This window comes from Dermacentor silvarum, chromosome 3 (genome assembly GCF_013339745.2).
Source record: "Dermacentor silvarum isolate Dsil-2018 chromosome 3, BIME_Dsil_1.4, whole genome shotgun sequence".
NCBI lineage: Eukaryota > Metazoa > Arthropoda > Arachnida > Ixodida > Ixodidae > Dermacentor > Dermacentor silvarum.
The window spans coordinates 26,022,044-26,034,730 of NC_051156.1; the positions used below are offsets into that span (position 1 = coordinate 26,022,044).

At 54.3% G+C, this 12,687-nt stretch overlaps 1 protein-coding gene across 1 annotated transcript; it reads right to left on the reverse strand.

Moving 5' to 3' along the window:
• Positions 1–7,586: 7,586 nt before the first annotated feature.
• LOC119444265 (uncharacterized) lies at positions 7,587–9,672 on the reverse strand. The gene is made up of 4 exons (XM_049664519.1): positions 8,980–9,672; positions 8,430–8,936; positions 7,991–8,348; positions 7,587–7,876 (listed from the first exon to the last, which is right to left on the reverse strand). The coding sequence occupies exons 1-4, from the start codon at positions 9,670–9,672 to the stop codon at positions 7,587–7,589; spliced, it is 1,848 nt and encodes a 615-aa protein (XP_049520476.1).
• Positions 9,673–12,687: the final 3,015 nt, after the last annotated feature.

Consider the following 12,687-nt stretch of genomic DNA (forward strand, 5'->3'; position numbering starts at 1 on the left):
TAGTTTGCGCGTTTCCGATACAGGCTTCGTGCATAGTATTGGGTCCATAAAGCACCAATTTAAAGGCTGTTTGTTTCTTATGAAGCATGCGGCAGCTTGCATGCGTATATCCTAATACGCATGCTCCTTAATAAAATATTCATAATAGAAGACGCCGATTGTTTTTCTTGCTTTTTTTATTCAAAATTACGAGGAAGCAGAAAAACAAATGAAAGCAACTTGCAAACCAATAGAAAAGAAGTCCATCGATGTAGAATATACATACCCAGCTGTGACATTATTCCTGGCGAAACGTATTTTCAAAGAGCGTGTTGAAGTTGATGCTGCCGGTGTTACCGTCATGTGATACTACACTGAAGTCCCGAATTTTGTGAGGTCTTGTAGACTGCTGAGCTGCTATGGCTAACGTTTCCTTGTCCACACGAGAAGTCTCTTGAGCTCTTGTCTCTCGCATCACATATGCTTTTGCCTGCGGTTCTTGTAGTTCACTGCCTTCAGGTTTTGATTTGCGCTTGCCGTCAGCTGGTGTCTGTTCTGTGTTGGCTTCGCTATTCTGGTTATGGCCGTCTTCTATTGGCACGTAAGTTGCTAGCTCCAGTAACTCGTGATTCATTAGATTTCGCTTTCTGTTTCTTCTTTTTCGCTTGTGCTATCTGCCTATTGCTCTTTCTTTCGGGAGCGCTTCGCAGGCGTCAGTTGTCACGGAACACAGTTCTTTGAAAGTGTAGTGTGAAGTAGCCGGAAAATAAGTCGGCACAGCATCTCTAGCTAGATAAGCTCTTCGAGTCGTGCTGGCTAAAACAATTCCGTTGTGCGTTGCCGTTCATGTTTTTGACACGTACATTGGGTCGAACTTCTTTTCGCACACGTAGTCCCCTGGTCGCAGGACTCGGTCTTCACGTTGTATAGCATCCCGCCATGCTTGCACTCGACTAGTCTCTTTAGGGACACTGAACATACATACTTTGTCTTTGGACGAGTCATATCCACTCTTGCAGTTTGAAACGAAACACTTCTTGCCCATAGTCAGGCTAGATCCGTCTCCGCCAGGCAACGTCGCGGCTCAAACGGCCAATCTTCCCTTTCTTGCGATTAAACGGATTCGTCCTTTTCTATTATGTATACCACGGGAACACTTTATTAAGCGCTTACCGAGAACAAGGGTGACTGATCGCTCAGCGGTAAAGCAAACGTTGCAAAATATTAAGAAAAGATAACTTATCGTCTGCCCGCACCACTTTTCTGCGACTGCTTCCAGGCGTTGTCAAACGCCGTCTGCTAGATCCAGCGACGCGACCGCAATGCCGGAGACATTATCGTCTGTTTCGGCGCCTGAGGGATTTCAATTAGTATAGTGGCATACTGAAACAGTTAAAAAATTTGTTTTAATTATTTTAAAGGCGCTTTACCTACAGTTACAATTATTTACACGCTCGAATTTCCCGCTTTTTCAGCCTCCTAACCTTTGCTGCCGTGCAGCGGTGCAGACGTGAAACTCCCCAATTAGTGAGACGCGCTGCGCAGCAGTGGTCGCTGTGTCGTCGGATCACCTGTTCTTCTTACACCGTGGTTATGACAATCGATTAGCACGTATAGGAGGGTAGACCATCGTCTGGCCTTGCGGTTAATTCGTGGCGTCGGATCACGGCTGCTCCGCTACTGCCATGTCGCGTCGGCAGGTCTTATTTCGGCGGCGAAGTGTTGTCGTCAAGGCTCTTGCCAGGCGACGTGCTGATACCTCGTCGGGATGATTCGCGAATCACCATCGTCGGCGGCGGAGGATCTTAGACATTGTGTCGCACAGCAGCCGCACCTCCATCGGTAGCTGCGTTTAGTTTCCCGAGTAAGGGCTGGGAAATCGGCCCTGCGTTGGGCCGGTGTATGGCCGGCGCTGCGGCGACAGGTAGCGTCCTGGCGACGGCGAACGCGTGGGACGTCGAGGTCTCCAATGCGTTCCCGCGATGTAGTCGGCGATGTCACGTGGCCGCTCGCCAAGCTGAGGACGTGGCGCGTTGACGGCGAATCCTCGTAGGCCCATCTCGCGGTATGGGCACCGGCGGTAGACATGGCCGGCTTCTCCGCAGTGATAGAAGAGCGGGCGGTGGTCTGGTGCGCGCCAAATGTCCGTCTCCCTCTGGTAGCTGCGCGGAGCGACGGGCGGCCTTGCTGGCGGTGTTGGTGGCGGACGACGGAACTGCGGCGTTACGGGGCCCCGGCGCGGGCGCTGAGGGGGAACGCGACGGCGCGCAACGGCGGCGTACGTCATCGCTTCCGGCCGTGGTTGAAGTGATGTCGGAAATTCTGGCACTTCCTGTGACCGCTGAATCTCTTCTTTGACTATGTCAGCGATTGAGGCCACCTGAGGCTGCGACCTTGGGCATAACTTCTGCAGCTCTTCCCGTACGACCGCTCTGATCGTATCTCGCAAGTCGTCGGCACCTAGCGCTTGAGCTTCAGCGTAGTTTGTCAGAGCACGACGGTTGTGTTGCCTGGCGCACATTTCAAACGTCTCCTTGATCGTTGTGGCCTCTGAATCAAATTCTGCAACAGTCTTGGGCGTGTTGCGTATTAATCCGGCGAATAGTTGCTCTTTGACACCCCGCATCAAGAAGCGAACTTTCTTTTCATCAGACATGTCGGGGTCGGCATGGCGGAAGAGGTCAGTCATCTCCTCCGTGAAGATCGCGATGTTCTCGTTCGGCAATTGGACTCTGGTTTCTAAGAGAACCTCGGCCCTTTCCTTTCGTACGACACTTGTGAAGGTCCTCACGAAGTACTCACGAAGTAGGTCCTACGTCACCAATGTGTGGTCTCTCTGTTCTCAAACCAGGTTCGAGCAGCGTCATCCAACGAAAAATAGACACCGCGCAGCTTGTCTTCGTTGCTCCATTTGTTGAACGTCGCGGTCCTCTCGTATGTCCTGCCAGGTTTGAGGGTCTTCAGCTGACAATCCACGGAAGGTTGGTGGCTCCCGAGGTTGTTGCAGCAGGATGGGGGATGCTGGGGCTGCCATTGGAGTTGTTGATTTGACCTTGATTGCTGTGGTCTTCTCGAGAAGCAATCCGTACTCCGGCAGGAGTCCTTGCTGCCTACAGCTAGTTTGCTGGTCATTGGCGACGCTGGTGCTGTATTCTGGTTTCGGGCTTGGATCGCGGGTTTTCGGGGGCGTTTGGTGCATGAACGCACTAGCACCTCCACCAGATGTCACGTATAGTGACTGAAGAAAAGAGTCGCAAAACTGTGAATAACGTACTTATAGAGCGAATGACGGACTTTATAGGACGAACCTGTGCCTAAAAAAGCAAGTTGCACTCAAAGCACAACGATAGCGGCGAACACAGTCGGCGATCATCGAAATCTCATCAGCGGCTAAACGCGTCGGCTTTTATACATGATCATCGAAGATTCCAGAGTAACCCCTGGTGCCCGCGTGTCTTCCAGAAAGTACTAGACAATTCGTGTCGCTCATACAATCAGATTACATAAGCGTCGGTAACAACATAAGCATCGATAACGTTCGAGAATCTTCCGACACTGCAGGCGCGTCTTGCGCCTAGCAATAACGTTTAACATTTCTTGGCCAGTGAAAAGCGGCCAACGGTGAAAGATAAACAAGTACACGCGTCAATATAGCCAAATAAAGTTTTATTCAATTCAAGTCAACGAGCGCCGTCAGTAAGCTCCTCGGTAGTCGCAGCGCAGCTGAGGCTCCAACACTGTGTAGCCTGGTGCAGCCAGTATAGGCCTTCTACTGCAGTGACGAAGCAATCAGTTTCCGCACATGGTTTGTCTTTCGCGTCCAATTAGCCTATGTCGCCACATCGCCTACGGAGTGCAGCTTCAACATTCATCAGCAGTGCTTACAAGCCGCCTACTGCGCCGCTTGCGATGGCACCAATTAAGAAAACTGCTGCTCTAAGCGGCGCAGAAAGGCAACGACGTCGACGGGCGAATCTCGCTTTCGCCCAGCGAGAGAGACGCCAGCATGAAACAGAACGCCTTCGCGCGTCTGTAGCGCACGCTGCAAATACTAAAGCTGAGTGCGTCGCACTGTCCACGACACTACGGAGCCGGACTAAAATGCTCGTACCTTCGTCGAAGCGACTGAGCAGCACGACGCCGCGCACCAACCAAACCTGCAACACGGTCATCAACATCATCAAGCCTATATTTATGTCCACTGCAACACGGTCGCCAACCCGCAAATCGTGAGCCTTTCGGAGCAGCGGACCGTGAGTTCAGGAAGCAAACATGCAACAGCTTTGGTGAAGACATGTTTCACTTTCGTGTTCATCCCTATGAAAGAGGGATGAACCACGCCTTTTTTTAAACGTTAGTGCATTTATTTATGTGTTACGATTTGTCACGGAAGCGTATAGCAGCACAGACTGTGCTTGGTGGCCAACCAGTTTCCCAGCAAATTGGCCAGCTCTAAACTCTATGCTCTATGCGCCCTCCAAGAAGCTACGTTACAGAAAAGACCTTCGCCGCCATGTAAAATATGGACATGTCGCAGATATCGGTCAAACATTTAGTTTCATTCTATTGTGCACTGAGGGCTAACTAAGCGAAACGCACTCTTTAACAAACTATTCACCGATTTCTCCCCCATCTTGCTTATATTTATCATGGATGCAACGCCGTTTTCGTCGGAGATACCAAGGCCGCTCACCGGTATATTGATGCAAAAATTTTGCAGGATGCTTAAGCTTTGCTTTTAAGAGTGGAACGCGGTAGCATTCAAAGATCCCTGACTGCTTCGCACGCTTCCCGATAAGCAACCGTAATGGTTACCGGGAACAGTGGCGGCGAACGCTATGCACGAATGCGAGCTTTCTGGTAGAAACACGGCCTCTTGCGTGGGCGATTCCTGAGATATTCTTTGGAATTGTGAGAATGCCAATCCACAAACAAATGTCATGAAACAAAAATTGCTCTATCTCCCGCTAAAGGGAACCATGTGTGGATGCGAAGCAGCGGGGAGATGGCTAGCTTGAGCGGAAGATGGTTTCGTGGCAGCGGCCCGAGCGCTCATCGCGGCGCTGCACAGGAGAGAGAATGAGGCGCGCGCGCTCCGTCATTTTCATACCGCGGAACAACCGTGGCGCCCCCAGCGGAGTGTGCAGCTGTTGCACCACCTGTCGAGCGCGCCGCTCCGGAATCCTAGAGGAAAGGGGGGAGCGTACGAGAGGAAAGAGAGGGGAGGGGACGCGCATGCGTTGTGGGGGTGTGGCACGTGGGCGCCGCTCCGTAGAGTATTCCAAGAGGAGAGAAAGGGGGAGCGTAGGAGAGGAGAGAGGGGGAGGGTACGCGCATATGCTGTGGGGGTGTGGGACGCGGGCGCCGCTCCGTAAAGGATTCCTAGAGGAGAGAAATGGGGGGAGCGTAAAAGAGGAGAGAGGGGGGAGGGGACGCGCATGCGCTGTGGGGTCAGACAGAGCCGCCGGCAAGAAATACTTCGCATTTAAAACACCCACAGCGCATGCCTTTTATGTTAAATTTTTACAGACTCAAATATTACAAGTAGGGAACAAAAACAGAATCCTGAAAATTATGCAATTTTTTGGCGCGGCTGTGCAAGAGAGAGAGATTGTGGTTGTGAAGAGATTCTGTGCAAGAGAGAGAGAGATTGTGGTAGCGCCTCAATCTCTTCACAACCACAATCTCTCTCTCTCTCTCTGTCTCTCTCTTGCACAGCCGCGCCAAAAAAATTCCATAATTTTCAGGATTCTGTTTTTGTTTCGTAATATTTCCGTCTGAGAAGATTTAACATAAAACGCATGCGCTGTGGTTGTTTTGTTTCATGACATTTGTTTGTGGATTGTCATTCTCAAAATTCCGAGTAATAGCTTTGCCAAGAATACAAGACAAGGTATGAGCAACATTAATGGTAGAATGGTGTGGCAATACAACATGTCATATCAGAAGGCGTGGTATATACATGTACCTAAATATATTCGGAGGGCCTGCGCGGTGGCGGTTGATTTTCTCCGCCGCCCGCCGACATCGCACGCCGACGTCAGTTGCCGACGCCGGATTTTCTGCGACACGGGGCCCTTAACGCCCCCTATCGCGTTAAAACAGAAAAAAAAAACACGCGCAGGTACATGCGCCCTCCAAGAGGACAACGGCGTATTCGGGAAAAAAACGAAGACTAAGGCACGGGCATTCGTCGCATGCACTCGCATTGTATCAGTGAATAATAGAAGTGAAGCGCTGGTCTAGGAAAAGAGACAGACAGACAAGAAACTTTATTTTGTCCTAAGGGACTACTTTGTCGTAGTCGCGGGCCGCACCTGCACCGGGGGCGGTAGACCGTGATCTTCAGCCCTTTCGCAGGCCCTTTGGACAGCCCGAAGCTGGACTTGAAGGTCGTCGCTCTTGACGGCTTCTTCCCAGTCCTCTTGCCTGTTTGAAAGGCGAGTGGTGCAATGCTGAACACTGCCACAGCATGTGATTAAAGGTTCACCTTTCCTCGCCGCAGTCGTGGCAGCGGGGATCCACACCCGGAGCGTAGTGGCTCAGCCTGGATCGAGGCGGAAATGAGCCCGCCTGCAGCATTCTCAACACCGAGGCCTGGGGTCTGCCGAGCTTCGGGTGAGGAGCCGGTCCCAGCTGGTAGTGAGCCGCGATGTCGTGGAAAGTAAGCAGCGCGTCCGTGGTCCGGTCGATCCCCTGCGAAACCGGGCCCCTCAGACCGGCGCGGTTGACGAGACATGGCGCCTGGTCGCGGGCCAGCTTATTGGGGTTGATCGAGCCGGGAGAGACGTTCCGGCCCATGTGAGCTGGGAACCAAGTGATGACGTGACGGACCGTGCCTGGCTTGCGGGTCCTAAGCACCGCCGCAGCCTCGGCCGAGACCGAGCCGGCGAGAAAGGCCATCACCGCCGACCTGGAGTCCGTGAAGATCTGGGTGCGCCCAGGATCGCACAGAGTCAGCGCTACTGCGACTTGCTCTGCGACGGTCGCCGTCGAGTGTTGGATGGACGCTGCATTCAGGATTTTGCCCTGGAAATCAACCACCGTGGCCGCGTACGAATTTCATCTGGGATACTGCGCCGCGTCGACAAAGGACGCGAGCTCTGGGTTCTGCAGGGCAGTTTTGATGAGTGCTCGGGCCCTGGCTGCGCGCCTGGCCTAGTTGTGTTGTGGGTGAACGTTACTCGGGAAAGTGGAGACTCGAAAGGCGTCCCTTTCTTCCTGGTGGAGGGGGACGGCGCACGACTCCGCGGCCATGGCGGTGAGGGCCGCCATCTTGCTGGCGGCCCTCACCGGCCGGACTTGCTGGCAGACAGGCGAACGATCTGTGCCGTTTTGTGTGCTTCTACTATTTCACTCAGGGTGTTGTGGACCCCGAGCTGCATCAGCTTATCCGTGCTGGTCGTCACAGGGATACCGAGCACTGGTTTAATGCTCTTCCTGATGAGTGCGTCAAACTTGTTCTCCTCAGACCGCGACCAGTTTAGAGCGGAAGCCACGTAGTTGATATGGCTCATGAGGAAGGCGTGGTAGATCCTTAGGAAGTTGGCTTCGCTGATGCCACCCCTCCGGCTCGTCACTCGTGAAACGAGTCTCGTCGAGGCTCGTCACCAGTGAAACGAGTCGTACGATCGTTTGCACGTTGCCCTGAGCGTTGATGACCAGTCCGAGCACCCTGAGATAATCAACCCTCGGGATTCGCTGACCCGTCTTCGTTTTGAGATAGATCGGTACTTGATCCAGCGGCGTGTGGAACTTGCGGTCCTTTCTGTCGGGCCGATACAGCAGGAGCTCCGACTTGGTCGGCGAGAGGACCAGTCCCGTGCCCTCGAGGAATTCTTCCGCGACGTCCAGGGCCACTTGCAGAGCCTGCTACACCGCTGCGTCGGACCCGCCGCTGCACCAGATGGTGATGTCCGCGTAGAGAGCATGATTGAGATTGACGCCGCCGATTCGGTCGAGTCGAACCGATAGGTCTCTCATGGCGATGTTGAAGAGCAGTGGGCCGCACCCTGAGGCGTGCCGCGGGTTCCCAGCGCGTATCCGTCCGACTGGATCTCGCCCAAGTTGATCGTGGCCTTACGATCCCTGAGGAAAGGGCTGACGTACGCGTGAAAGCGTTCGCCCAGGTTCAATCTCGACACAGAGTCGAGGACGTGCTTGTGTTTGACGGTGTCGAAAGCCTTCGCGAGGTCCAGCGCCAAGATGCCTCGGACGTCTGTCGTGACCACGTCGACTATCTGCCTCTTGATCAGTAGCATGACCTCTTGAGGGGACTGCGAGGGTCTGAAACCCACCATGTACGGTGGGAGGAGCTGTCGTTTCTCGACATACCTCGATATTCTGTTGTGGATGACATGCTCCGCCACCTTGCCCACGCAGGACGTGAGCGAAATGGGTCGCAGACTTTCTATGGCCGGTGTCTTGCCTGGCTTCGGAATTAGGATCACTGTGGCTTCCTTCCAGGCATCCGGTACGGTTCCGGCCGCCCAGGCTTTGTTGATTTCCTTGGTGAGCAGTTCGATCGAGCCGTCGTCCAGATTTCGAAGGAGCCTGTTCGAAATTCCATCCGGCCCGGGAGCCGATCTTCCATTGAGGCCTTGAAGGGCCACTCTGACTTCCGAGACAGAGAAGGGGGCGTCGAGGTCCTCGTCCGCTTTGCCGCCGTAGGCCGGGTAATCTTCCGGCCCGGACTGCCCGATGGGGAGGTAGCGACGCGCGACGTCGTCCATCACTTCGTTCGTAGATGCGCCTTCGCTAGTGAGCTTGTGAACCAGCCTGTCGATGGCCAGAGTGTAGTTTCTCTTGGACTGCGTGTCGTCCACTAACTGCTTGAGGAGGTTCCACTTGCCTCCCGCGCACATCTGTCCGTCGACCGACGCACAGACTTCGTTCCATTGCTGCTGGCCGAGCTCCTTGCAGTACGATTCGATCTCGCGGTTGAGGGCCGCGATCCTCTTTCCGGAGGTTTCGATTCAGCTTCTGCGTCTTCCATCTGGCCGTGAGAGAATTCTTGGCTTCGACCAGGTGCGCCAATCGAGCGTCCATGCGGTCGAGCTTGAGGTCCGTTTCGACGGTCTTGGTGACTGCAGCTCGACTGCAGCTTGACTTCTTGAGCTTCGCTACGAGGTCCGCGAAGGTCTCGTATTCTTCGTGGTCGTCCTTCCTTCTCTTGCGGAAAGCGTCCCAGTCCACTATTTTGAAGGCCCTCTGCGGGGCCGCGCATACCGGGAGGGAGATTTCCACGATGTAGTGGTCACTGCCTAGGTTGTTTTGTAATTTATGCCACTCCGCTCTCGGCGCGTTCTTGGCGAAGGCCAGGTCCGGGGTGGTGTCTCTCGATATCGAGTTTCCCATGCGCGTGGGGTAATGGGGGTCGGTGATCAGTTCTAGGGAGCTGTCAGTTACTGCCTGCATGAGTATGCAGCCTTTGGTAATGCTTCTCACGTAGCCCCAGGCTTCGTGCGGTGCGTTGAAATCACCAGCCATAACGAGCGGTGTCTCTCTCGCCTTGGACGACGCCTTGGTCGTTAGGCTGTAGAAGGTCTGGCAGTTGTCCCTAGGAGAGCAGTACACATTGATAGCGTAGACGCTGTTCTTGAGCCAGCTGTTTGGTATGATCTCGACGAGCGACGCTTCCAGCTTGGTGTTGCCAAGGTGCAGAACGCGCTCCTGGAAGGCACACTTTGCCATGAGTATCGCGATGCCGTGCCTGTTCTCCGCTAACGAGGAGACGGCTCGGTACCCCAGTAGGGTAATTGTTTTCATTCCCGTTTCTTGTAGCAAAATGACGTGGGGCCTCTCTTGCGGCTCCCGCGTCTTGATGAACTGCACCAGTTGAGGCCTGCGCCTCCGGAAACTGGCGCAGCTCCACTGCCACACGATGAGCTTACTATCCGGTCTCGCCATGGTTGGGCTTGTTGGACCGGAGGTGGGCTGGGATGCCATCTTGCTCGTCAGCCCGCGACTGCTGGTTGTCTTCTAGCATTTCACTGGACATCGCCTCCGGCCTGGCGGCGTCGCCGTAGTGTACGACACAGCACTTGGCAAGCTCGTTCTCGAGCAGTTGTACTCTGAGTAGAAGGGTCTGGTTGATCTGTACCAGCTCGGTAAAATATTTCTGCATGCGGTCCAAGTACCTCTGCATGGCAGCCTCCGCCATGCTCACGTCCTCAACCGTACCCTGGGAGGAGGTGGCTCTGCGCTTGGCCGCCCTTGCTTCCTTCCGCAGAAGGTTGCCTTGCCGCGGCCGCTTGGGCGGCGCTAGCGTTTCGGAATACCTCGAAGTCGGCCTTCTACCTCTGGATTTCCTCCTTGAGACTGGCGTTTTCACTCATCAACTGCGCGATCCTGGGATCGTGCGCCCGCTCGCTCGCCTGTGCGGCGGCATGTTTCGTCTGGCCCGTCGGCTTCGTCTGTTTCACTTTGTCGGCCCAGGTGGGACCTCCTGGGATGCGTGCCTTAGATTTGGAGCGGCCCGTAGACTGAGACCGCCCTCTTTGTACGGAGCGCTCCCGCGAGCGGGAGCGCCCTCTGGAGCGGGCTGGAGCGCCTCCTCGAAGCACTCCTCTTCCTTAGCGCTGGCGTCAGTGCCTGGCTAACCTCGTGTGCCGCGTTGGCGCCCTTGTTGGCGGCGGCAGTTTTCTTCCGCCGGCGTCTTCGGCGTCTCTGCTTAACGACATATGGCTTTTGGAAGCGGTGCTCGCAATTACGGTCAGCCGTTCGGTGAGGGCTCCCGCATATGCCGCATCTCGCCTCACACTGGTGGTCTTCGGTGGGGGACGCTGCTCCGCATCCCCTGCACTCCTTCACACTTGGGGTCGGACATACATCAGCCCCGGGGCCCAGTTCCCCACAACCATAGCACACATCCACTTGCCTTCTGTATACAGGGTGTTTTTTTTAGCTGCACCAAATTTTAAAATGAGAAAAATATATATCTTGTTCACGTTATCTTTACCATTCGTGTGCACCGATTGGCGGCCTCCAGATACAGAGCAATTTCCGCACTTAGGTGCGTAATTAGCATAGTTACGCTAATTAACTTTTTAATTATCAACAATAGGTGACTACAGCAAATGAGTACTTTGGGGCCCGTCCTCGACACTACCTATCCCAACGATCAAATTTTCAATAGCGGAGTTCTTGTGAGAGCTAAGCGACCAATTAGTTCCCCCTGGCAGTCTCCTTGAAACCGAAACTGGCCGCAAAAAGAGCGTCGTCGTCGTCGGTGTCGCCGCCCCCCTGCCTTTCGTCACGTCTCCGAGGTAGGCGCCGGTCCGGCCCGCGAGCAGCTTGCGTCATCTCCTTGCTATCTGCGGCGTTCGCTGTCGACGCTACAGACTGATATGACGCCGTGCCTGTAGTATCTAAAAGCCCAAGGAGCGGGGTTCACGCTACAGCGCAACTTGGCGCCCGAAGGAATGACGAAGTAAATTTGGTGGCCCGCCGGCATTCAAGCGTTAAGCCAACGCCGCAAACAGCAAGGAGATAACGCAAGCTGCTCGTTAGGCCGGACCAGCGGTGACGTCGAAGACGTGACGAAAGGCTGGGGGGCGGCGACTTCGACGACACAGACGCTCTTTTTGCGGCTAGTTTCAGTTTCAAGCAGCTTGCCAAGGGGAACTAATTGTTCGCGTAGCTCCCACATGAACTCCGCTATTCAAAATTTGATCGTTGGGCTAGTTAGTGTTGAGGACGGGCCCCAAAGTACTAATTTGCTATAGCCACCTATTGTTGATAATTAGAAAGTTAATTAGCGTAACTTCGCTAATTACGCACGTAAGTGCGGAAATTGCTCTGAATCTAGAGGCCGCCAATACGTACACTCGTATGGTAAACATAACGTGACCAAGATTTACATTTTTATAATTTTAAAAATTTGGTGCAGCTAAAAAAAACACCCTGTAGAGCGCAGGGCAGCATGTCCGCGCCACACATGACAAAGTTCGGCACCCTCAGTCCGTCGAATAGGACGGTAACCGTGGTGGTGGTCTTGATGCGACGCACCTCCAATGCGGTGGGGTTCCGGTGGTTTACAATCATTGAGTGGAGCTGAGCGTCGTTGAACTCGGCGTCGACTCCCCTCACAACACCCTTGCACGTATTGTCCGAGGCGGCCACGTACGCGGCCACCTCAAAGATACCCTTCGCGCAAGCGGATCTGTTGAACTATCGCGTAAGCACGCGCGTTCCTTTCTTCTGGTGTTGAGACAACGTAGATGTTTTGCACGTTGTTAGGGCAGACGATGTCTTTTCACGTCGAGGCCACCCCGTGGCCTAACGATGACTTGAATATGGTCCAGAGGCAGGTTCGGGAGCCTTGAGGCGGCGGCCAGCTTCATCAGCGCGTTCCGCGGGGCTGCCGTGCGGCGGCCACCCCTGCCGCCTCCCTGCTTTACCGGGCTCCGCGTCGACTTGGGAGCCTCTTGCCTTGCCTTCTTATTCTTGCCCGTTGCTGTGGTCCAGCCGGGGCACCTTGCTTCTTCGGGGGTGATTTGTACCCCCTCCACCATCTCGACTTCGGGCATGATGCCCCACCAGCACCGAGTTAGGCCGAGGCCTAGCCCGTACTCCTCACGGTTGTTAGCCCTTAGGGTTAGCTCCGCATGGCATCGCGAAAAGTTCAAAGTCATATAATAGTTCCAGAAAAGCACCTACCGAAATAAATCTGGTATCGGCTTGATCCCCACAACAAATTGCGTTGAA